This window comes from Schistocerca nitens, chromosome 3, assembly GCF_023898315.1.
Source record: "Schistocerca nitens isolate TAMUIC-IGC-003100 chromosome 3, iqSchNite1.1, whole genome shotgun sequence".
Classification (NCBI taxonomy): domain Eukaryota; kingdom Metazoa; phylum Arthropoda; class Insecta; order Orthoptera; family Acrididae; genus Schistocerca; species Schistocerca nitens.
The window spans coordinates 583,049,798-583,074,094 of record NC_064616.1 but is presented as its reverse complement, the minus strand read 5'-3'; the positions used below and the strand labels follow the sequence as shown (position 1 = coordinate 583,074,094).

Genomic DNA, 24,297 nt, shown 5'->3' with positions numbered 1-24,297 from the left:
CTTCTGCTTATGTGTGGAGGGCGATGGCTTCTCCTAGACGTGTTGACTTGCAAGCTGTCATTGCCTCTTCTGCTCTGCCCGCTGTTTACCAGTGTGTAACTCTTCTAAGTTTTTTCACTTATTTTCTAATTTCTACTTAACTTCACATTGATTTCACTAATTTATTTACCTATCTTAAGTACCACTCAACATTCCACCACTCTTCGGAGAAATTCGCCCTCGAATTTACCACTCAACACCATCAATCACAAAGCGAAAAAGGGGTCCAACTAAAACATTCATATTTCTTTACATACTACACGAATATGTAATAAAAAATTGGGGTTCCTATTTAAAAAATGCAGTTGATATCCATTTGACCTATGGCAGTGCCATCTAGCGGGCCCAACTATAGCGCCATATGGTTTCCCCCTTCAAGGTAGACAAGTTTCGTTCTTTGTAGTTTTTTCGTTTGATGCTTATTTCGTGAGATATTTGGCCCGGTCATGATCAATGTACCACCCTGTATATATAAAAATATATGCCTTTTATTTCTGTATGTGGCTTGCCCCAAATCAAAATGTACCTGTTTTGTACATCAAAATGTGTATATGTTTTACAAAATTGAGAGGAAGTAAAGAGCAAAAATAATTACAATGATGATGATGATGATGATGATGATGATGATGATGATGATAATAATAATAATAATAATAATAATAATTGTTATTATCACATTATAATCATGACCAATGGGGAAGGGGATCTGCAGCTATGTTCTGGCTGAAGTACCAGGATACACATAGCAAGCGATTAAGTCACCAGATCCAGTGTATTACATATCCAAAAACCTTTGAAGTTAATGCTATATTCAGCCTTGAATTATGGACAACAAAGAAGCAATTTATGTAGTATGGTATATAATGTCTTGTGTTCCGTGCTGAACCTTGCAGCACACACAAACTGTACTTTCTACTGCCTGTCTGTGGCTTCATCCTTCCCTCTGATTTTGAAACTCAAATATTTTGTTCTTCTTACTACTACTGGTGAAAAATTTTCAGATTAATTATATGATGGTACAGTTGTGTTACTAGTTCCACTTACTCTGTACATTATCCAGAAGCTCTTTAATGTAGAACTGACTAAAATTATGGTCAAAGTCTGTAACTGTTATTTCACACTTCAATAATTTGAATATTTCATCACCCATCTGAATGTAAAAGTCAGAAGCACTTTTTTCATGTTTTGCATTACCAGATTCTGTGACCTGTTATGTATACCACAAATAAACCTAATGTGTGGCCCTTTCTTGAAATATAACACACCACAATGTGAATATTTGTTTTATGTTCATAGCACGTAATTTTATATACATAAGCAATGTCAACAATATGTAATTACATTGTTATTGGTGTACACAGTGAAGTTTTTCACACCATTGTGCAGCTGTTTAATTCATGTAGTACTGTAATAATTCACTCCATAGTTCAATAGTATTTATATGCAATTTAATTCTAAATTTATTGCTATGACAAATGGCTCTGAGCACTATGGGACTTAACATCTGTGGTCATCAGTCCCCTCGAACTTAGAACTACTTAAACCTAACTAACCTAAGGACAACACACACATCCATGCCCGAGGCAGGATTCGAACCTGCGACCGTAGCGGTCACGCGGTTCCAGACTGAAGGGCCTAGAACCGCACGGCCACACCGGCCGGCCTATTGCTATGACAGAATTGTTGCATACATTATAATTAATTTTAATTTCAAGATATAGTTGCTGTTAAGCATAAGGCACTTTTTAAGTTGCCTTTTAAAAGTATCTCCAGTGAAACTCTAAGAATCATTTGCAAGTGGTCCCTTTGAAATCAGAGGTTTTTGTTGTTAAAGTTAATCTTCTGTTGACCATATGAAAATCTGTTTTATGCCTCATATCATGATTGTGAAATTGCATGTTCCTATTTGTGGTCTTGGTGTCCACTTTCACTAGCATAATAGCTTGTACCATATACACGGCATAAACTGTGAGATGTTAATACTGGTAAATTGTCTTTTACAAGATATTCATGGTACCACTTTCACTATGAAAAGCTATCTGCTTTCCAGTCAAGTGAAATTGTTAAAAACCATGACATTTTGAAAAATGTCACACTCGTCATCTTCTGGTGGAGTGATGTTAGTTTGGCAGTTCCTTTCGTGTAGGACTATTCCATAAGAGAATGAAGTATATATTAATCCAAAATACAGAGTCCTTAGGGTTTCATAATTAAGATTTGGTGATAATCTTGTTAACATATATATAGGTTAGGCTTTTTTCCCTCAGGTATGATCAAAATGATTCCATGAAAGCCTTCCATCTATGAATTAACTCAAAAACTTACAATCCAAACAGTTCTTTGACAAAATTTCATCATTGATAGTATTTTGCCTATGTGGACAATTTGGTTTAAAGTGAATAATATTTGTATTTAGTATGTTAACTTTTGATTATCTCTCTCAAAAAGAGTTCCAGCCTTTTAAATGACATTTTCAACCACTTTGCTAAGGTACATTCACTGTCTACCCAGCCAACTCCATATGTGTCATTGGCATTTACAGTAAATCAGATGCTTATAATCTAGAGCACCTGGAAAATAATTTATGTTATGTGTGAGCAGGAATCAGTGGCTCTAAAATAGGGCCTACTGGGCACAATAGTTTATATTTCTTGTTCTTGATTTTCTCCTTTCTAATAGTTTTCCATTCTCATAAACCATTCCCATACACTGTATGCTATCTTTTATCTGTGTTTCCTTTGGTAATTGCATCAGTTTACCAGAGACACTATTCATCACAAATTTTTTTTTATAAGAGTGCATTATAATGTACTCTGTCGAAAGCTTTAGAGAAGTCCAAGAATACATGTGCTGTTTGGGACTTTTCAAGTTGGTAATGAACAAACTGCACTGCTGCAGATATGGTACTCAGATGATTTCTGGGGCTACGTTGGAAATCGCCTAAAATGTCTACCGTGTTGTAATGTTTGAAGATGCTTTTTAACATTAGTTTCTCAATAAGTTTGCTGAATGCTGAGGTAAGGCAATAGTTCAGTAGTTTGAAGTGCTTTTCTTCCCCCTTTTCGTGCAATTATCTCTAATGATCTTATTGTCAGTGGGATGTTAAACCATAATCTTCCTTTTTGTGTGCAAGGGTTTGACAACAGCCAGTTTTAATTTGTCTGTGAATGTACCTTCTTCAAGAACATTGTTTATTACATGAACTAATGGTTTCAGCAATGTTTACATGAGTGTGCTGACATTTTTGTTTCTGAAGATATCAATGATCCAGAGGATGTTATCAGTGTCTGCTGCAGTTCTGTTTCCTATAAATTCTGTTTCATGTGGAAATCACTTTCAACTATATCAATAAAGTACTCGTGAAAAATATTGCAAACTAGAAAGGGATAAGATATTACATCATTATTCACGGTTAACTCTGCATTATTAATTTTACTTCCTGTTCAGTTATTTCTGATCTGTTGGCTTATACTTTCTTATTTTAATCATCTCCCTTCTTTGCATAATTGATACTAGCACTGTTTATAGAGTTCTTTATTTAACTTGGAGGTAGTCAGTCTGTGCAAGATACAAATGTTTTCCTTTTTTCAGCCTTTTTGTTTTAACATCTAAAGGCATACTTTGATATTCTATTTTGGCACTGGAGTCTGACTCAAATGATCAGAGGTGACCATTTATTGTATATGCTGAGATTATGTGGTCATAATTGGTTACAACATGATCTATTGAACTGCTGTGCATGTTAGTAATTCAGATGGGTACAAGGCCAAATAAATCTTTAGCCCCATGATATGGGATAAAATCTTAGAATGTTCAGATCTCAGAGTTTGACAGTATTTAAACTTGTGCAAACCTAACATTAATTTACTCAAAATTCGATCAAGGGATTTCAGGATAGTATCAAAATCTACAGAGAGGGATCAATATATACTTACCAGCAAGAAAGAAACAGACTGAAATACGAATTTGAGCATTACTGTTTCAAACTCTTGGTCAACACAGAACTTATTCTCCCACAACACTTTTTCTGTGATAATTACAAGCTTACTATTTCCTAAAGTAAATGGTATGCCACATATAATGTGTGCTCTAATGTCAAATGTTGCTAGGTTATAGTCTTGTAATTTGAAATATGAATGTTATCTACAAATTTCTGTGGTACCATTCCTATAATAAATTATTCACAAGCATCTGTTTTGTTACTGAAGCCCTCTAGATTATAATGCAAAAATGGTAGCTTATTATTGTATGAATTTGTGTCAATCTGGGGCATTATAAATGACATGCACTGGCATTATCTAGTGTAGAGCTGGAGGTGATTTCATTTGTCCCAAAAAAGGTCACTCATGTTCAGCAGATGCATTGCTTCCCTTGTATGGCATTTCGTGATTAATTTTCCCAGGTACTTGTAATGTTTTTCCTTGAGAGGAATGACTTTTATAGCATTAGAGTGCACCCCAACATATTGCTTACTATTTTGAGAATTCTTGTTATTACGAAGTCCTTCCCTAAGCTATTGAGATGGAGACCATAAGTTGTGTGAAGCCTACTTCTCATACTGTGTATGTTCACAAATATCACATTTTAAAATTTGCTGCACTTTTTACTTTTTTATTTGTACACACCCATTCTGGCAATTCATGACACTGTGGAAGAGAAAAGATGATAATACTGCTGCTTCTCAGCTTGTGCAGTTACTTTTACTATATTAAAATGACTTTATTCTTTTTTTTTTACCTTATTACATATCACTTCTTATAAAGTAAATTGAATAACTGTCTTGGAGGTTCATTATCTCACTGCAGGAACTGAGTTAACCACATTATGCAGATAACACATTTTGTATCAAAGTACTGGTACACAAATCCTTAAGCCATTTGCATATGTCCTATCGACAGCTGTAACAGGACAAAACATCTTATGGGTCAGTTCGAAAGGTAGAGGGACACAGCACTTATCACTAAGTAATTTTCTGTATTAACAATAGTGATGGTGTAAGTACTATGTCACATTGGTATTTTTTTTATTTGATTTCATTTTATTTTTCTTGTCATTTGGTGTACACACCATGAAGGCAGAACCTTATAATGTAGGTAGTGCATCTGTTGATTTTTAAAAAAAAAGTTGTATAAGGACAAACAGAGCATACAACAGCTGATAATGTGTCATGGGAGCTTCTGATGCCTATCCTATGGAGCTGATGGGGGCAGTTATCATGAGCAAAATGCATATTTATGACATTTTAATGCTGTGAACATTGTAGTAATTTATTGCTGTAGATGAATAAGAAACTCTGAATTTACTCCGCCTGACAAAAAAGTGAAGCACCGAGAAGTGTATAACTGTGATTCATGTTTAGTGTTGTTACCTGGCCTGGTAGGGTATATAAGGAACATGAACGATGTCAGATGTTGATTGATCACTGTGAAGGACACAGAGATGATGCGTACTCAAGTGAGACAGCATTATCAGCATCTGACAGGTGGAAAGTGATTTCATTGGGGGTCTTCATTTGATCAGCTGGTCGAATCATGCAATATGCAGATTTTTTAGGCATTTGGATGTGACAGTGGCCCGATGTTGGAGAGCATGGGAATGTGGAGGCAAGTTTCTAGTTGACCACATCTGATGACCACAAGGGAGGATCACCATATTGTGCACCAATCACATTGTAACCCCTTTTCATCTGCACCTGCCCCCTTTTCATCTGCACCTGCCATCTGAGAACACATAATGGACTCCCGCAACATTTTGTGTCATCAGGCAACATTAATCGGAGACTAGGGCAGCTGGACTAGGGAATTACCATCCTATGCATTGGGTGCCGTTCACACCACAACACAATGGCTGCATTTGGAGTGGTGCCATGAGTTGGAAACAGACTGCTAATGAATGGTATTGCATTGGGTTCAGTGATAAACCAAGGTTCTGCAGTACCCTGTATGATGTGTATGAGTATGAGTATGATGGTGACTTGGGGAGAGGTCCCAGTCTTCCAATGACTGGGAGAGGCACAGCAACGTTACTCCTGGTGCCTTGGTGTGGGCAACCATTTGTTATTACTTCCAATCATGGCTGTCAGTGATTAAAGGAACTCTAACAGACATCCTGTATCCTCGCATTTTAGCTCTCATGCAACTGTATCATAGTGTCATTTCAATGGGGCAGTGTTTGTCCACAAATGGTATGTATCTCTACACACTGTCTGCATTATGTTGAAGCACTTCTGTGGCCAGCAAGATCCCCATATCTCTCCCCAATAGAACATATTCTGAGCCCAAACATAATGAGGTATCTGCAACGGAATGATCTCCTCCCTGCCAGTCAACGTGGATTCTGAAAACAATGATCATAAGAAACCAAACTTCCACTGTCACATTTGACGTACTGAAAGCCTTGGATCAAGGCAGTCGGGTAGATGCAGTCTTCCTGGATTTCCAAAAGGTTTTGACTCAGTACCACAACTGCACTTATTATCAAAAGTACAGTCATATGGGGTATCATGTGAAATTTGTGCCTGGATTGGTAACTTTTTTGGTAGGGAGGACATAGCATGTTATCTTGGATGGAGAGTCATCCATGGGAGAGTGTCACGAAGATGCTAAAAGATTTGCACTATCCAGTAAAAATGTACTTAGAAAGTTTCTGGAACAACTTTAAGTGATGAACCTAGAAATATATTACTAGCTCTACGTATCACTCCCATAGGGATCGCAAAAAAACAATCTTAGACTAATTAGATCACGCAAAGAGGTATTTGAGCAATCATCCTTCCTATGATCTATATGTGAATGGAATGGCAGAAGGCCCTAATAACTGGTACAATGGAACATGTCCTCTGCCATGCACTTCACAATGGTTTGCAGAGTATAGGTGTAGATGTAGACCAGGTCAGTCAACTCCATCCCAACACTAGTATCTGGGATATCAAGCACCAGCTACAACAGTTCTGGGCCAGCTTGCCTCGCTAGAAGATACAACGGGTTTATGATACCCTTCCCAACTGAATCGGTGCATCGATCCAGGTCAGAGAGGGTGGAACATGATATTGATAAGTGAGCTCATACTGCCAAGTTCTTTGTAAATTATACTTTATTTTGTAATCACTGAAATAATGTCACATACCCTCACAACCCATGAAATTTCATTTTATTTCCTTCTCGCCTTCTAGGTGCTCACTTTTTTTTGTCAGGGGTGTATTTTGAAACATTTCTTTATTAGTTGAGCAGATGTAGATGTAGGAAATCAGTGATTAATACTGATATGATTACTTAATAAACAAGCTAAATTTGACACTTCAGGTAGACTTCTTAGTATCTATCATCTGCTAAGCTGCAAAAGACTGTAAAATTTAGAAAGCTTAATATGTTTACCCATAAGATAGATAACTAACATATTAGATGCAGCATTGTAAAAAAAATGTTATTTCTTTTACAGTGTTTGTCCTGGAGTTGGTACTTATCCAATGATATGCAATTTTTTATAATTGCAAGTTTCCTTCTCATTCTCTCTAGCAGGTATGTACAGACAAAGCATAAAAAGTAGGATTCATCTAAAATCAAGTACACATGTGTGCACATTTTAGCATTTTATGTCTTAGTATTCAAGAGGTTTTGCTGTACAATTCCACATTATTCTCATGACAATTAAGAGGTGCACCCTGTACAAAGCACCCATTTCCATCATGTGGATTGCTTGAGTATCTGCTTTTGAGGACCATCTTATTCATTTACCCATCAAACTTATGGGAAAGTGAGATGTATAATTTGATTATTAGCTTGAAGATATGTGAGAGCATGTGGTACTAATTAGCATATCAGAGAAATTTATGGAAGCAGTGATGTTGATGAATCATAAATTCAACTTATATTGATAGATATAATATCAGTTATGTTTTATAAAGAAATAGTGAATTGCCTCCCATTGACTGCAGAGGAATTCCTGTGTTCAGTTGATAGAAAAGATTCTTGAGTGTCAGTGTAACTAAGTAAATTCACGCATGACACATAACTTTCAAAGTGAATAAAATTAGTTTTCTGATGCTCTTGTCTGTGAGTAAATATCAGTTAATAGAATGCCATGGTGGTCATTTGCCAAGCAGTCTATAACAGCTCATGAGAGAAGAACAAACTCAACATACAACTGTAATGGGACAGAAGCACTGCACTGTCTTGAAGAGCCACTGTTAATGTTAATCTCGGCTGCATAGGATTTATGAATCCTATGTTGCAGATGCCAGATTTTACTCGCCATTTAGATCCAGAGATTAGTGGTAGCTGCACAGCACCAAACATTTAAGATACTGATAGTTCAGTTAGTTACATGCTCCATGGATTAATAGACTGATGTACTGTAATATGTGGAACGGGTAATTTTACAGGCTATTTCAAATAATTTATGTTTAAATATGATCCATGAGGAACATTTTCAGATCAATTTACATTACAGTAAAAATATTTATTTAGCACAAAATGTAAGTATCCAGCTCATTTACATTACATAAGCTACAAGTTTCTAAATATTTTTCAGCTGAATTACGAGTTGCTCAGAAGAAACCTTTCCAGTTTGCCTCTAATTTAGCTTTGCTGTCTGTCAGGTGCAGTACAATAAGATTTTACTAAATGGGGAAAACATGCTGAAAACAATGTATGAGGGGATAAGGAGCAAAACAGGTCATGTTGACATATGGCCAGAAATACATCTGAAGAGAGTTACACCCTCTAGAAGGTGGAGATAAAAGGTCATTGATAGTGCAGGTGTCAATGATTGAAATCAAACCAGGCAAGTGGGAATGATCTGTCTACGCTAGTGTTTTAGCTCCATATTTAATAGGGCATGAGCTGGTGCACCATTATGTAGTACCGGCATTACCCTCCATACCACAAATGGCACACCTCCCAGAACAGGAGGCGGGGTCACCTGCTGGAAGTGCAGATATGCGTCACCTGTGAGATGCTGTGGAAGGATGAATGGCCCTTGTTGCAGCTGAATTGGTGCTGATGGTTCACTGCTACCATACCATGGGGACTATGTAGCTCACAGGTGGGTGTTGTGAAAGCTGACTATACCGTCCCTTGTAGAGGTAGCCTCATCTGTGAATAGGATGGATGACAGGAATCGCAGAAACGTGAAGGCCTGTACGACAAACCAATGGCAAAATCATCACTTCAGAGGCAAACCCATAGATAATAAGTCCTGCACACATCGTAAGTGTTACGGATAGTGACAGTTGTCATAAAGAATGTTTCACATGGTTAGTAATTTGGTAGCCTCCTTCTAGCTGAAATGCAGTGCTTAAATCTTGCACAGAGTCAGTCATAAACCTTTCAAGTGTAGCTCATTAAAAGATGTTGTCAGTAATAAAAACTAAACCAACCAACTTTCATCATATCAGTTGTATCCCACATGTGCTTAGTGAGGCACCATTAGTGACTGGTTGGCTGATGCTGTTGCCTAGAGTATGCAATGTTGATGTTTCAAGATGGTGATGATAATGATTTACTTAGTCCAGCACAAGTTCTGGGGTGGGATATGAAGATGCTGGTAATAATTATGCTGCTTCATTAAGTTGTTATGATATTCATTGTAGTGGAGGTGCATGGGAAAGAGATGCAGGTCTGTGGTTAGAGTGTAACTGAATGGTGTTGGGGTTGAAGCTTTAGGGTCTCAGGGTTGTGCCTGTACACAGAGGGGCCAATGTGGGAAAATGTATGGTTTGTTATATGCGTGATCTATATGGGAATTTATAAGTGAGAGAACACAAAACAAATAGAGGTGAAGAGAAGGAGGGATGTAATATTACATCTGTGGCAGCATTCAATGGTTGGTGAAATGGAGAAGTGACCGAATACTAATGGGCACAAGCCTGCAGATGGAATAAGATTTATAATGGAGATATAGGTGGTTAAAGGAGGTGGAAACTTCATTAACTGGTATAGCATGCAAGTCAGTAGGGTCATCAGATATAGGATGTCAGGTGGACCACATAGCATTGGAATACTTGTGGATAAAGATAGAATTTGGAAGGGGCAAATATCCACACCACATAGTTCAAGGTGAATAGGGGGTCTTTTTGTGTATAGAGTAGGGAAAGATATAATTTCCATTTTTTATTATTAGTAATTTGTACCTATTATGATTATTATTTTGAATGGTCACTGAGTATATTTTTTAGCTTAGTTTTGGACTGGGAGTTGATTCTAGTTACTGTAGTGTTCCTAAATCAGATAGGATGGTTTTGGATGCTGGGACACAAGCCATTGAAAGAGGAAGCAGCAATATTTTGCTTCAGTCTTCTTGTAAGGTGATCCTAAACTGCACTAGCAAAATTTTAGAAGTTGTTCAAGATAGGAAGAAAATAATCCTGAACAACCTCAGAAATTATTTTCTGCATATCATGAACAACCTCCAAAATTTTGTCAGTGGAGTGCAAATTCACACTGTGGAACTTATTTCCAAGTAGCAGAACCAGTGACCATTGCAATGTCTGAATAGTGGGATGGAAAGCAAGGAAGGCTATGGTGCTAGCATGTTGGATCAGGTGAGCACTGGGGCAGATGAATGGTAGGCTAAGTAAGCTCAATGATGCAGAAGCAATTCAATAATTTGGATTAACTGACTAAAATGTGTCCTCAAATATCATAAATTACCTATACCAAAACAAATACTGAACAACTCACCCATTTTTGTTGGTAAACTTCATCCCATGTCGTGTCAGTCCTAACAGGGTACTGTATACATAACACTTGTGCTAGTTACACAGTAAGGCAATTCTGATCAATGTCAGATTGACCTGCCAGTCTATTAGCAAGATAAATGTTAACCATCATACTCTTTTAATTTATGATATAGCGTATTATGTAAATAACATGCATTTTAAATGTATACCTTTTCATACTATATAAATTTTCTTGTCGTTTTGAGAATGTCTGTAAATGTTCATAATATTATTCAGCATACAGAGCAGCGATACCAAGAATAACTCTTGATTAAGATAAGTAGTAACTATCATTTTGGTATACATGCAGAAATTGTGGTATGCATGAAAGCATAAGATTAATTATGAAGTCCTGATATGTTCTGACCTAGTGTAATCTTTATTTACCAATATAGTTAGCAACATAAAATTAATATTGTTTAGGTATGTCTGAGAACTGCTGAAACACATGACCAGTTGAATCAGCAACAAGATGGGAAATTCACTTATTAGCAAAAATTGTCACTTGTTTCACGAGAAAGGCTCACATTCAAAACATATTGCACAACTGTAAACTTGAAAAATGATTTATTGTAGGTTTTCAGACAAATTTAAGAGAGTTGTTCGAATATCCCTGTGTCAGCATCTACACACATGTCTCTTGTATGAAATGTTTCATAAATACAAATCTTCATAACATATTGGCAAGTCTCTCACCAGATTTTGTTTAGTTAACAAATGCACTACTGTGGCTGCCATCTTTTACAAAACTTTTCAGTTGTGTCCTCCTTCCATGTGGCAGATATTTAATTAAATCATACATGAGTTCAACACACAAGGGTGGCCCATACATGATGGCACTGTTAACTTTGTCTCATAACAATAACTGTGTTCCAGTTTATCACTATTACAGCAGTTTCATGAGTAGAAAGGTACATGAACTTATTTATTTTTTTCATTTTTGTGATCAATGTGTATTCCTCAATTGCAAACAGTATCAAGTCGAAAACAGTTGGATGATTATACACTGGTATACCTTTGTAATATGAATATTGTATCAAAAGGAAAATTCTGTTTGGAAAACTACACAATTACGAGAAAGAATTGCTTGCCAGTACTTACATTCAGAAGACAAAATATCAGTACTCCAAATAGGTACATACAGGGTGTAACAGGTTATTGGTGACTGAGTACTGTGTACTGAACAACATCACATCAGTATTTACTTCATTTGCAGACTAATAATTATAGCTATCAGGAGTAATATGTTTTTAGTGCATGTGGCAAGAGCAAGCCATTAATGCTAATTTTCCCATGGGCACGAGGTCAGGTGTAAACGCAAAACGGTTAGTATACAGGGTGATTATAATTAAAGTTAAACTTTCAAACCGCTGTAGAAATAACACCACTTGTCAGAATGACGTTAAATTGCAACAGAATATTATCAAAGAAGGGGGAAAACGTATGGCAGAAGAAAAATAAATAGTTACAAAATGTGGCAATAGATGACGCGGTAAGCATCATAATTTAATAGTGGTTGACTACAAATGACAAATGAATCATACAACAATGCCTAAGGTGTATGTTTGATGTTAAACAAACTGTACCCTACTCAGTGTGCATGGGTGTACAGGTGTAATACTGTTAGTTACATAATCCCATAACCACGGCAAGGTCATATCACATTGGATGGGAAATTTTATTTTTAACTGTCCTGAGGCCAAAAACCGCATAAAAAGCATCACTGACATCAGTTTTTAACTGGCCTGAGGCCAAAAACCGCAGAAAAAGCATCAGTCACATTGGTTTTTAACCCTAGAACGGACAGACGAAAAAATGTAACACAAACGGACGGGCTGGGTCTGACAGACCCACCGGTTTATTTATGTTCCAGAATAAGTAAGACTTAAATTTTCAACACCAGTGCTGCTATACTTCTTTTATTGTTTATTAATATTTAAATTTACCATACATTTCTTTGAAAATAATGTTGTATTTCTCCGAAAATCTGAAAGTAAAATTATTCAGTATTTAAAAACGTTCTTGAACATTTAAAACAGTTTTATTTTGTTTTTGACAGTTCACGTCCTCACAAGCTATGAAATTAGGATTGTCAAGCACGTTATTACAAAACATTGTACATTTTAGTGCATAACATAATGTAATAAAAAATGGTTTCTCTTGTTACGATATACATATTACTGATCTGTATTTTCTGCACAATCTTCACATAACTTTACAGAATGGGAGAGACACAGCCACTTTCCACAACTTTTACAAAAAATATTTTATTTTATTGTCTTTGCATTTATAACAATGACCTCATTTTCCTTCTGGAACAACTTCCTTGTCAGTGGTAATCCCAGATAGACGTGCTGCCAGCTGTCGAATGTTGCTCGGCAGATTCCTCTGGTTAGCTCTCTGTGCCATGTGTTGTTTTATAAGTTCCAAACTGAGTTGCGTGAGAAATATCCTTCTTGAAATATCCAGTCCTATGTTTGCTTTGTATACCACAAATGCATTTATACCAGCAATGTTCTAAATGGCATAAAACATGCACAATGACCAGCATCTTGTTTGCCTTCCAACGTTATATTCTGAACACATGGCATCAACCACATCCACTCCACTCTTTGTTGAATTATAGAATGTAATAATTTCTGGCTTCTTCATATTACCAGTTTCTTCATTGATTTTATTGTTTGTATGCATTGAAGACAGCAAAATTACACATTTATTTTTCTTTGGCACATATGACACTAATGTGAAATTGTCGTAAAATGCGAATATGGATTAATGTATTTCTCTTTTCTTGTGAGGCAAGAATTCCAATGGAATTTCTCTTTTAATTTTGTATAGTGTCCCAACGAGTGTAAGGTTACAGTCTGTGAGCAGTTTTCTTGCAAGAGTGCAGCTTGTGAACCAGTTGTCAAGGCTAATGTTCCTTCCTGTTCCCTTCACTGGCTCCACAAGTCTGAGCACAACATCGTCAGCTGCGTTACTCACATGGAAGAAACCTGGAGGTTGTTACCCTATATACACTTCCAAGTTTTTTACATAGTACATTTTTGCATCTGCTAAGATAAATATTTTGATCCTATACTTTCCAGGTTTTGAAGAAATGTACATTCTGAAAGAACAACGTCCCCGAAAAGATAGTAACATCTCGTCCATTGTAAGGTATTCACTTGTTGTGTAATGCCTTGTGCAGTTTTTTGTGAATCCTTCGATAATATCACGTACAGGGGCCACTTTATCACTTTTTTTATGTTCCTCTCTTATGTGAATATTATCTAACCTAACACATCTCAGAAGAAAACGAAATCTTCACAGTGACATACTTGGAGGGAAGATTTCTGTCCCTGTGCCATAAGTGTCCCAAAATTCTTCCATATTCATTTTGCCTCCGTAAAGAATGCCAGAAATGTACAAAAGATCCAAAAATGCCTGGAACTCCTCTTTTTTTCAAGTTCCTTGCAGTATTTGGGTCACTTTTATAAAGTGGTTTTACATGATCTATGTAAGTATTTCTACTCTCTATTATCAAATCGAGCAAATTGTCGTCAATGAACAGCTTCCAGACCTCGACAATGTTGTTAGCATTTCTGGCTTCCTCACTGACACCAGGCAAATGCATAATTATATTGTGTGATCTGGTATGTACATTTTGCTTGGGAACCTTTTTCTGACATTTAGTTCGTCCATCTCTCGACAAATAATAAGGTGATGATTCACTGGAAGAGGGACCGGAACCAACCACACTAGCTGATACAGAATCTCGAGATGTATTAGTGAGTGTACTCAAGTTTCTCGCAGGAATAACGACGTTATCGTCACTGTTCATCACTCATTTCACTTTGTGTGTTGTGAACACTTTTGGGAATAAAATCAGGATCGACATCCGAATATCATTATCACTTTCTAATAACAGTTTTTCAATTTCTTCATCACTTAGAGGACGCTGCCAGGCCATTTTCGAGCAATTTTATTGCTTGCAGTCAGTATAACAAGAAGTGTGCATAAGAAGAAAAAGCTAACATAAACAGACAGGCTGGGTCTCTCAGACCCACAACACGCTTCCCTCCACGTCAACAATCAACTGGCGAACAAAGAAAAATGATGACACAAGCAGTGTCCTCTAGGAACATTAACTGAAAGCTACAATGGATGGCTGACTCGCAAGTAGTGTACTCTTGTGGATATTTTTAAAACTAAATCCGCTTAGGTCTGAGAGACCCAGCCCATCCATTCTAGGGTTAATTGTCCTGAGGCCAAAAACCACATAAAAAGCATCAATCAAATTGGATTGTTAATTTCCTTGTGACTGGCACAAAACATGTTTTCTGCAACAAGCTGAAATCGAGAAACAGCATGTTCCACAACTAATCAAAGTGTTTCCAGAGTCACATTCAGAATGTGTTGTGCAATGCGTGCCTTCAATGCAGCTAAGTTTGCAATCTGAACTCAAAACCTTTCAGATAGCCCCACAGCCAGAAGTCACACGGATTAAGATCAGGTGATCGGAACAGCCAGGCTGTAGGGAAATGGCAGCTGATAATTCTAGCATTTCCGAAATGGTGCTTCAGCAGCTGCTTTACTGGATTTGTAATGTGCAGAAGTGTGCCATCTTGCATAAAAGATCCCATCCACACATCCACGTTGTTGGAGAGGTGGAATGACGTTGTTGCGCAAAAGACACTCATAGCACTTACCAGTGACGGTACAGGTAACAGGACCGAAAGCACCTGTCTCTTCGAAAAAATATGGCCCTATGATAAATGATGCCATAAGCCCGCACACACAATGACCTTTTCAGGATGAAGTAGTACTGGTTGATTAGTGTGTGGATTTTCCGTTGCTGATATTCGACAATTCTGTGTATTGGCATATCCTGTCAGATTGAAGTTGTGTTCATCTGTCCACAAAATCTTCCACAGCCAACCAGTGTCCACTTCCATACGAGCAAGAAATTCTAAAGCAAAGGTCTGTCTTGCTGGCACTTCAACAGGAAGCAAGTCGTGCACATGGGTGATTTTGAATGAGTAACAAAGAAGGATGTTTCGTAGGATTTTACACTCTGTGCTCATGGGTATGTTCAGTGTTCGGGCAATTCTCCATGCACTACACGGTTGCACACCACCATTTGTCTCCTCCTGCATTGCTGTGGCCACTGCTTCCATTGACGTCGAATCAGTTTGTTTTCTCCCTCTACCAGGTTGCGCACCAAAAGAACCTGTCTTTTCAAACCCATCAGTATCCTGAACTGCAGAGCGACATGTGCACTGTCATCATTCTTGTACTACAGCTTTATAAGCAGAGTGTGATCCTGCATTGAGACAGTCATGGCGAACATTGTAGATGTGAAAGGAGGAAAAGCCTGTACCTGGCATGATTATACCAACTTCAAGGGGTCATGCACATGATAGGTGTTTTCATTTACGTATTCTGACACATACAGCGCCATCTATTGATCAATTTTCACACTACTTTTTTTCTTTTGCCATACGTTTTCCCAGTTTTCCGATAATATTCCGTTGCAATTTGACATCATTCTGACTAGTGGTGTTATTTCTACAGCATTTTGAAAGTTTAACTTTAATTATAATCACCCTGCATATTGACAGGTGTTGTCGACTTAGTGGTGCAGTTATGACCAAGCAGAAAACATCAGGTCATAAAGTTTGGGACATGTTTGTGGGAAGACTGTTCAATGCAAAGAAAAACAACCAACCCACTGATGTGTGCATGTATTAAGGTACCACATATAAAAGTATCTGCATGTATACTCATTAACATCCTGTATAAAAATACACTACTCTTTCATAGGTTCTTGAATTAACAGTTCCTTCCTTGGGAAGGTGCAAGGGATTGTTCGGGTAAGGCTAGAAAAGAAGGCAGGTCACCGAGACCCCAGGATATGAGGGACACATCTATTTTGGCAATGAGGGGGAGACAAAGACCATTTCTATCCAATATTGTGGTTATTTATGAAACGTGGGTCCATCAGTTGTGTCCTGGAGCATAAGAAATAAGTATGCAGTGACTGCATCTTCTCCATACCCCAATAGACCTCACTTCACTAAACTATAAAATGTGATATATTTTATTTGCTGGACATGACCCTTGGCTTCTGGAGTAAGTGCATGTTTTCTTTGATGACTATACATTTTGCTTCTGGATTGGCTGGAAACTGATAGCAGCCATTAACACCTCCTACCATAAAATATTACAAAAATACTAAAGTCGTCAAATGCTGTTCATGTGGTATGTTGTCTACCTAGGTGGTTTTGTTGCACAACTTTTCCCAGCCTTCCTGTTTGGCGGTCCCCAATCATCCTGACTGAGACACTGGCAGTTACTGCCACTGAGAACTGACCTCATGGGCTATCAGCCCACATCAGAGCATACGATGATTTTACAGAATAGTCCAGAACACTCATGTTTAGCAGATAGTACACCTGATAAAAAAAATTAGTTACCTGCAGGAGATATCATGTGAATACTGTGTAACATCACCTCTAGCCTTAATAATGGGCTCAGTACGGCAATGAAGAGGTCTGCAAGTTTCTACAGGCATGTTGTATACAGCTGAAGCCACTCTCCGATGCTTAGATGTTGTAAGAGCTACCAAGCTCTAGGGTGTTACTTGCTATGTTTCAGTAGTTCCAGACATTTTCTATAGCATTAAGATTTGGTGAATAATGGGCCAGTTGAGGTGGGATAGGATGCCAGTGTGTCCACCAAACCAGCCCTCTGAATTCAGCTGTTATGATCTTGGAAGACAGGAGTGTTCACAACATACTTATCATGAATGTGCAGAATAAAGGGCATCCCTTGGCAACTGAGAGTGTTGAAATAAGCATCCTATTTTCATGTTCACAATAGCCTGTATGTGGCAATCATTTTTGATAACATTATTGGAAGCACAGCAATCTATATCAAAATTTACAAGAAATAACAGGAAATAATCAGTCTTGCACGCAAACTTGTGTACGTGTGAGCCCAAGTCATGACACGAAAATTACTCCCAAAACATCATGGAAACACCTAAGACCTGAACTACATCCTCAAAGCTAAATGCCTCACTGGACCATTGGTGCGCTCAGAACCTTGCACAACTTAAAACGAGGCTGAATTACAACTAGTCAGATCACACTACACAACTCCATTCAGAAACCACCCAATTTCAGTGTTATTTGGCCCACTGAAGACTTGCAGCTGTAAGTTCTGCTGTGAGTAATGACCTCTCATGAGGTACTTCACTCCAAATGTCCATTGCATGCAGTTCAGTTCCCTTTGGAATCTCTCTTAAACCTGTTGAGATGGACTTGCAGTCATAGTCAGCAGCAGTTCCTCTGGGATTGAAATGACTATCACAAGGATGAGGTATAACACACTGATCTCCTGTTCATGCCGGTTAGAATCTTTCTACAACCACTGTTCTTATTCCATGTATGACATATATGTTATGTAAGCATGGGCTATTTACATGGATGCTTTCAGTTTCATCCCCTAAGACTTATTGTCTTCATTACGTAATCCATTTTTCCCTATTATTGCTATGATTTAGCAAAATACCATCAACATGAATTGGACTGAAAGACCTGCCCTTCTCTGGTACAAGTAAGCCTGCCCTGCTAGAATGTCTTTCATTCATGGTGCTGCTGATTTGAAACAATAGGACTTCTTTTTTCAGACAAAGCACAGTCATTGTACTTCCACCAAGACAACACTTTCTTGAAATAATCATTCAGGGCCATGCATGTTCAAATATCTGTCAAGTTCATATTTAAGTTTAGAAGTTCATGAATGCCAGCTCCAAAACTTCTACACAGGAGAGAGGGCATGAGATGTTCTTTGTCTCCTGCCACAGCTACGCTATCTAGGTTCTGAAAAACTTTTTCCTCTCTCTCTCTCTCTCTCTCTCTCTCTCTCTCTCTCTCTCTCTCTCTGGATGAGGAGTTTGTTGAAATAGGGATTAAAAATGTAGCTGTGTAGTGAAAATCTTGTATTTCATAAACAACTTTTTAATGTAAGTGAAGAAAATAGGTTTTCTGCATTGCCTTTCAGCAATTTCAGTATCGCATTGTCATCTTTACTTGGCATCAATCTACACTCATATTCAGAAAAAAAAAAACAGAAAACCTAGAACGACTAGAGATAGGACTTTCATATTCACAGGACATGTACATTAGTATGTTCTGCAAAAATTAATAGCATTTCAGTCACCTCGGTTCAGCATGTGTCCTGTTGCCTGGTAGGCACAGGGTCCACCATGGCCCCTGATAACTTGTTCCATACATGATAGCATGACATGTATAAGATGCAAATGGCATCCATTGGTATAGCCATCCATGCTGTCTGTATTAACCTAGAGCAAATTTCATCTTTGGTGGTTGGCATTGGGCCACAGTGCTGCACCCGTTGTTTCACCATATCCCACAATTTTCGATTGGCGACAAGTCTGGTGACCTGTGGACTGGGGCAAAAGACAGATGTCCTCTGAGACCAAGAAGGCACGTGTTCGTGCAGCATGTGGTCATGCATTATCTTGCTGAAAATTGTCATCAGGGGTGTTGTGCAGAAGGGTACAGCTATGGGTCGTAGTATATCATTTACGCTGGTCACAGTGCACTGGACACACACTATCTGTGATTTGTGGTTGTACCCAATAGCATCCCACACCATAAGGCCTCGAGTTGGCATTGTGTATCTTGTGTGAGTGCACTCACTCTGATGCCCCTCCCCTTGTCTGCGATGAACCAAAATGTGCCCATCATTTTCAAAGAAACAGAACCTGGATTTGTCTAAAGACACTATCTGATGTCATTCCTGTCCCCAGTGGTGTCCTTCAACACACCATTGCGGTCTAGCATGTTTCTACACATTTGTCAAAGGTAGGCGGAGAAGTGGGTGACATGCACATAATTCATGCCATAATAAACAGTGACAGACTGTCACCCCTGATAGTGTACAATGTGTTACACTGTTGCGCCAGAGCCAAGGAGGGCACAGATCTGTCCTGCAATGCCATTTGGATGAGGTGTTGGTGCTGCAACATGACCCATCTCGCCGTGTTCGACGGCCTTCCATGAACCATTCTGCACACACCTGTTGCACTGCTGAAACACTTTGTCCCACATGAGCAGCAGTTTCCCGGATGGATGCATCACGTTCTCTCATGCCAATAACGCACCCTCTTTCAAACTCACTGATTTGATGGTATGGTTCACACTTATTTGAAAGGCTTCGGGCACATCGGCTCAAGTCACAATGATCCATTACTTTCGGTTTATAGTGATCATGAGAGCCGCAGGCACGTTTTACCGGTAGGTGGTGGTGTGCTACAATATCGATGTTGATCTTGAATCCGCGGATCGACATGGTTCAAATGCTAATTAGTTCTGTAGAACATACTAATGTACATGTCCTATGAATATGAACTCCTGCCTCTAGTTGTTCAAGATGTTCTGTTTCGTCTAAGCATGAGTGTAATAAACTAAATGCCCATGGCTGTACAAAAGGCAGGGTCAGTTTTGTTTTATTCTTCTGCAAAACATTTCAGGAATGTAATTATGCTTTTCATTACATCAGGCTGATACTAAAATATCATTTCCTTTCCTCCCCCCCCGCCCTCCTCCTGCAGTCACATGTTCTCAGCAGATTAAATGAATCTTACATCATGTAGGTGCTGTTCCATACAGTTTCAACATTTTGAATCCCCCCCAAATTACACCACCAAATCAAATCATTTCATACATCAGAGTGTCCTGCACAGTGTATGGAGTTATTAACATCAGGTAGCTCTTTTCTAAGGAACCCTGCACGTAAAGTGTGCCTTAATACTGTGTTTATGCAAGTGCTTTGCATATGGAAGATGATTGTGATGTTGAGGTGTTTTATTTTTATTCAGCTCTCGATCCATTAAAAATACAACTGAACTTAATTTCAAATCAGTTATATCTACCTTAGACATCTTGTCATTGAACTATGTAAGAATGTGTCCACTCCTTTTTGTAATATCTAGAAACTTAGCTGTGGGAAGTGCAGTTCCCGTCTGTCCTTAAGAATCAAACACCACTGCATGTGACAATAAGAGAGTATATCTTCTGATAATTTTCCATTCAAAAATCACTCACATCACAACACACTCATTCCGATCAATGGCTTCTTTGAGTTTTAACATGATCATATGTTTCTCTTCAACGGTTACATCTTGAATATGTCATGACATGGTTCTTGGATAAGAGAAAATCTCTTGTGCACTCACTGAGCTGTATTTGACACTATTGTTGATTAGTTCTTGAGAAACACTATTAAACCCTTACCTGCTAACAATGTTGAAAGATTGCAGATAAAATGCTTACAATAGCATGCACTTGTCCACAACTGTCTCTTTGTTGTTCTTAACAACTGTTGTAGATGTAAAATATTTGATATTTTTTCACCTCTCATCGACATAGAATGTAAAAACTTTGTATCTCAGAAACAAAACAAAACTATTTTTATTGCATTGTTAGGTGCAAACCTTGAATTTCAACTGTTAGTAAGACAACAAGAGGTAATGGTTTATGCGCTGTGCTCTGGTGAAGGAAAAAAGAAACCACATACATTATTATGCAACCATATTAAGTGAGACAACCATGCGTGACTTTTCTAGGATTCGAGATTTTCGTTACAAGCTGATGTTATGTCTTATCATGCTCATCTGTGTCTTGGGCACTAAATGTGTAACCCACAGTATCACCAGTAACCCACCAGTCGTCATATAAAATTAAACATAGCATGATTAAACATTTGTTCTGTCAAATACAGCTCCTGTCTCTTCCCTTGCCTCTTTGAAATAATGAAGAAAATAGTTTCAAAACTAGACTGCAAGGAGAAAGCAAAGAGGAAGTATTATGATGATTATTCTCATAATAGTCCCAAGTTGAAACATGCTGGATAATTTCTTTGCTAAATGAGGAACATTATACATTTGATGAAATCAAGAAACATTCTTTTCCTAAACCCATTCTCAAAATTTATTTTACATCCCAGTTTCTGTTTTAACTTAATCTTTTCTGAAAACATGTGGTTCTATACATCAACCTTTGACCATAATTGAGCTAAAGTTCAACTTTCTAGCTTTATGTGGAACTGAGATTGCTAAACTTAAATAAGAAAATGATCGAAAGAAGCTGTTAAGTTGTTTGTTTTTTTTTTATTTTATTTTTTTATTTTGATGCACAACTATTTATAAATTAAAAGAGGTATGAAAATAAACTGCGACACTTCTGTTTCAAATGACAGAGTAAACAAGGAAAGGCTCAGGGAAATGCAGTAAGGTTGGTGTGGGCACCTCGTTCATCTGTCATGAAATTACCGCAACACCTTATAAAATTCAGCAAGTATTAACTTGAAATCATTGCAGCTGGAACTGCCTTGGCTTATGCTGGGCAGTCTGGTAGAATGGATGTCACATCTGCTAACTTCCGGCATTATGCAGTGTTTTAAGATTGAAAGTTAGTAAGTCTTGTGAGCACAAGCGGAACTTGTAGACTAGCTTTCTCAATGTCTTATCAATGGCTCTCACCCCACTTCACCTCTCTGCTGCAAGTACACAACACAATGATGATAGGTTTACAGGCGATTCTAAAGGCTAAGATGATCAACTCTCAAATTGTAGGAAGAATTGTATAGTACAACACTAGTATTCAGACTAGCCTTAAGAGTGATGATTCTTGTACTTTTAAGCTTGTTTTAGAGTGAATTACTAAAATAAAAAGAGAAATTTAACATTAAGGCACTAAGATCACCATAAACTAAGTTCATATAACTGCATGCTGAATGTAGTTAACTTATGGTCTGAATGAACAGCACTTCTCGTACTAAAAGTTTTGTGTGGTAGAACTAGCCCAGCATTTACCTCTGTAGATATGCAGAACTGCCTAAAAACCACTTCCAGGTTGGTCGGTACATCAGCCCTTGTCATTAACATACTGGCTGCCACATGCTTATTGATGGATGTTTCACCACCAAGCTGGGCCAGGCACACAGTGTAAGGCTCTGCTGTGCTGGCGGTGGCCACAAGGTAGTCAACATGTTAATCAATGAGGTTGGTCCAGGGCCAGCACACCTCCCTGCATTAAGGAAGCAGGCACTTTAATGAACTCAGCTAACTGGACAGGTCAGCAAATGGAAGCAACCAGGAGCGTGTGTAGAGAAGGCTGACATGAATGGTCACAGGTTTGTTTGATCCTTGGGAGAGTGTCACAGAGATGCTGAAAGAACTGAACTGGCACATTCTTCAGGAAGATGCTAATTAGCACATGCAAGCTTCCTTGAAAGTTTCTAGAGCCAACATTAAGTGATGAATCTAAGACCACAGTATTGGTCGGCCACAATATTATTGCACCTGGGAGTGAGGACACTTCAGTCAGCTTACACGAGTTTTTTCATGATGACATGCTGAACCACTTGCTGTTCTAAGCATAACTGTCCTGAATGCATTCACCGTGCAAAGTGTATTCCTTAGTCACCACTCTACTTGTTTACTATAACGTCACCATGTGTCTCCAGTAACAACCACTGCAGGCCATGGTGCAATAATATTGTGGTGGTGTAGTACCTATCACTCATAGGGATCACAAAGACAAATAAGACTAACTGCAGTAGGCCCAGAGGCATTTAAGCAGTCATGTCTTCCTAATCACCACACTCCACAGTGATTTGTAAATTATTATAGATGCAGAATGGCTACCTTTCCAAACATCAGCTTGTGTGTTGTATGTTTTTACCAACTGATAAACAATGCAGCAAATAAAGGAGGTTTGATTTTGTATTTGTTTTCAGACATTGATATTTGTTTACTACGTAGTCATTTTTCTGCCTACAGTGACTATCTTACTAAAACCTTTTTATCTAATCATCACTATTCATTGAAAGTTAATTCTACACAACCTAACCAGCACATTGTGCAGTCTTTATTAAAAGACTAGTGCATTTGTTTAAAAAAATTATATAAATCACCATGCACTTCTCTCCTGTTATTATTCTGCCTTGTTACTTCATGCCTTACAATCCCAATCACAGTTTTCATTTACTGGAATAAAATGTGTCTACCTTTACGCTCATTTCCCTCTGTGCATAAATTTAAATGCCTCCATATTACAAATATTGAACTGAAATGTTTCCCCACTTTCAGAGAATGATTTATTCTAAATGTCTCAGCAATGTTTTTCTATGTGCTGTCATTGCGTTTTGCTCTTTTTGTGCTTACATGAATTACGCTGTTAATCCCTTATCTGCCATTTTTCATGCTTTTAAAACATGCTCCAACTACATTTAAAGCTGCTTGGCTGAGATAACTGATGAAATGCATAATTGTTAACATAAGATAAGTAAATAAAAAATGTTTGACACCATTTGTTGCAGACTTTTACTACTTTCAACATAACAAGCTGATATTGATTAAAAAAAAACCTCCTTCCACCAATATTTTTCTATGGTAACTGTCTTTCAAATACCTTCCATAGATCTTTCGCTGTAGTATCTTAAGTCTGCCCATACTCTCACTTTTC

The 24,297-nt window shown here is 37.9% G+C and overlaps 1 protein-coding gene across 1 annotated transcript in view; it reads left to right on the top strand.

Moving 5' to 3' along the window:
• The window catches only part of LOC126249350 (nose resistant to fluoxetine protein 6-like), a 223,826-nt gene that overhangs the window by 191,061 nt on the left and 8,468 nt on the right, over positions 1-24,297 (top strand). The window contains exon 10 of the mRNA XM_049951005.1: positions 7,477-7,556. Within this exon, the coding sequence (XP_049806962.1) occupies positions 7,477-7,556 (80 nt within the window). The remainder of the gene's footprint in view (positions 1-7,476; positions 7,557-24,297) is intronic.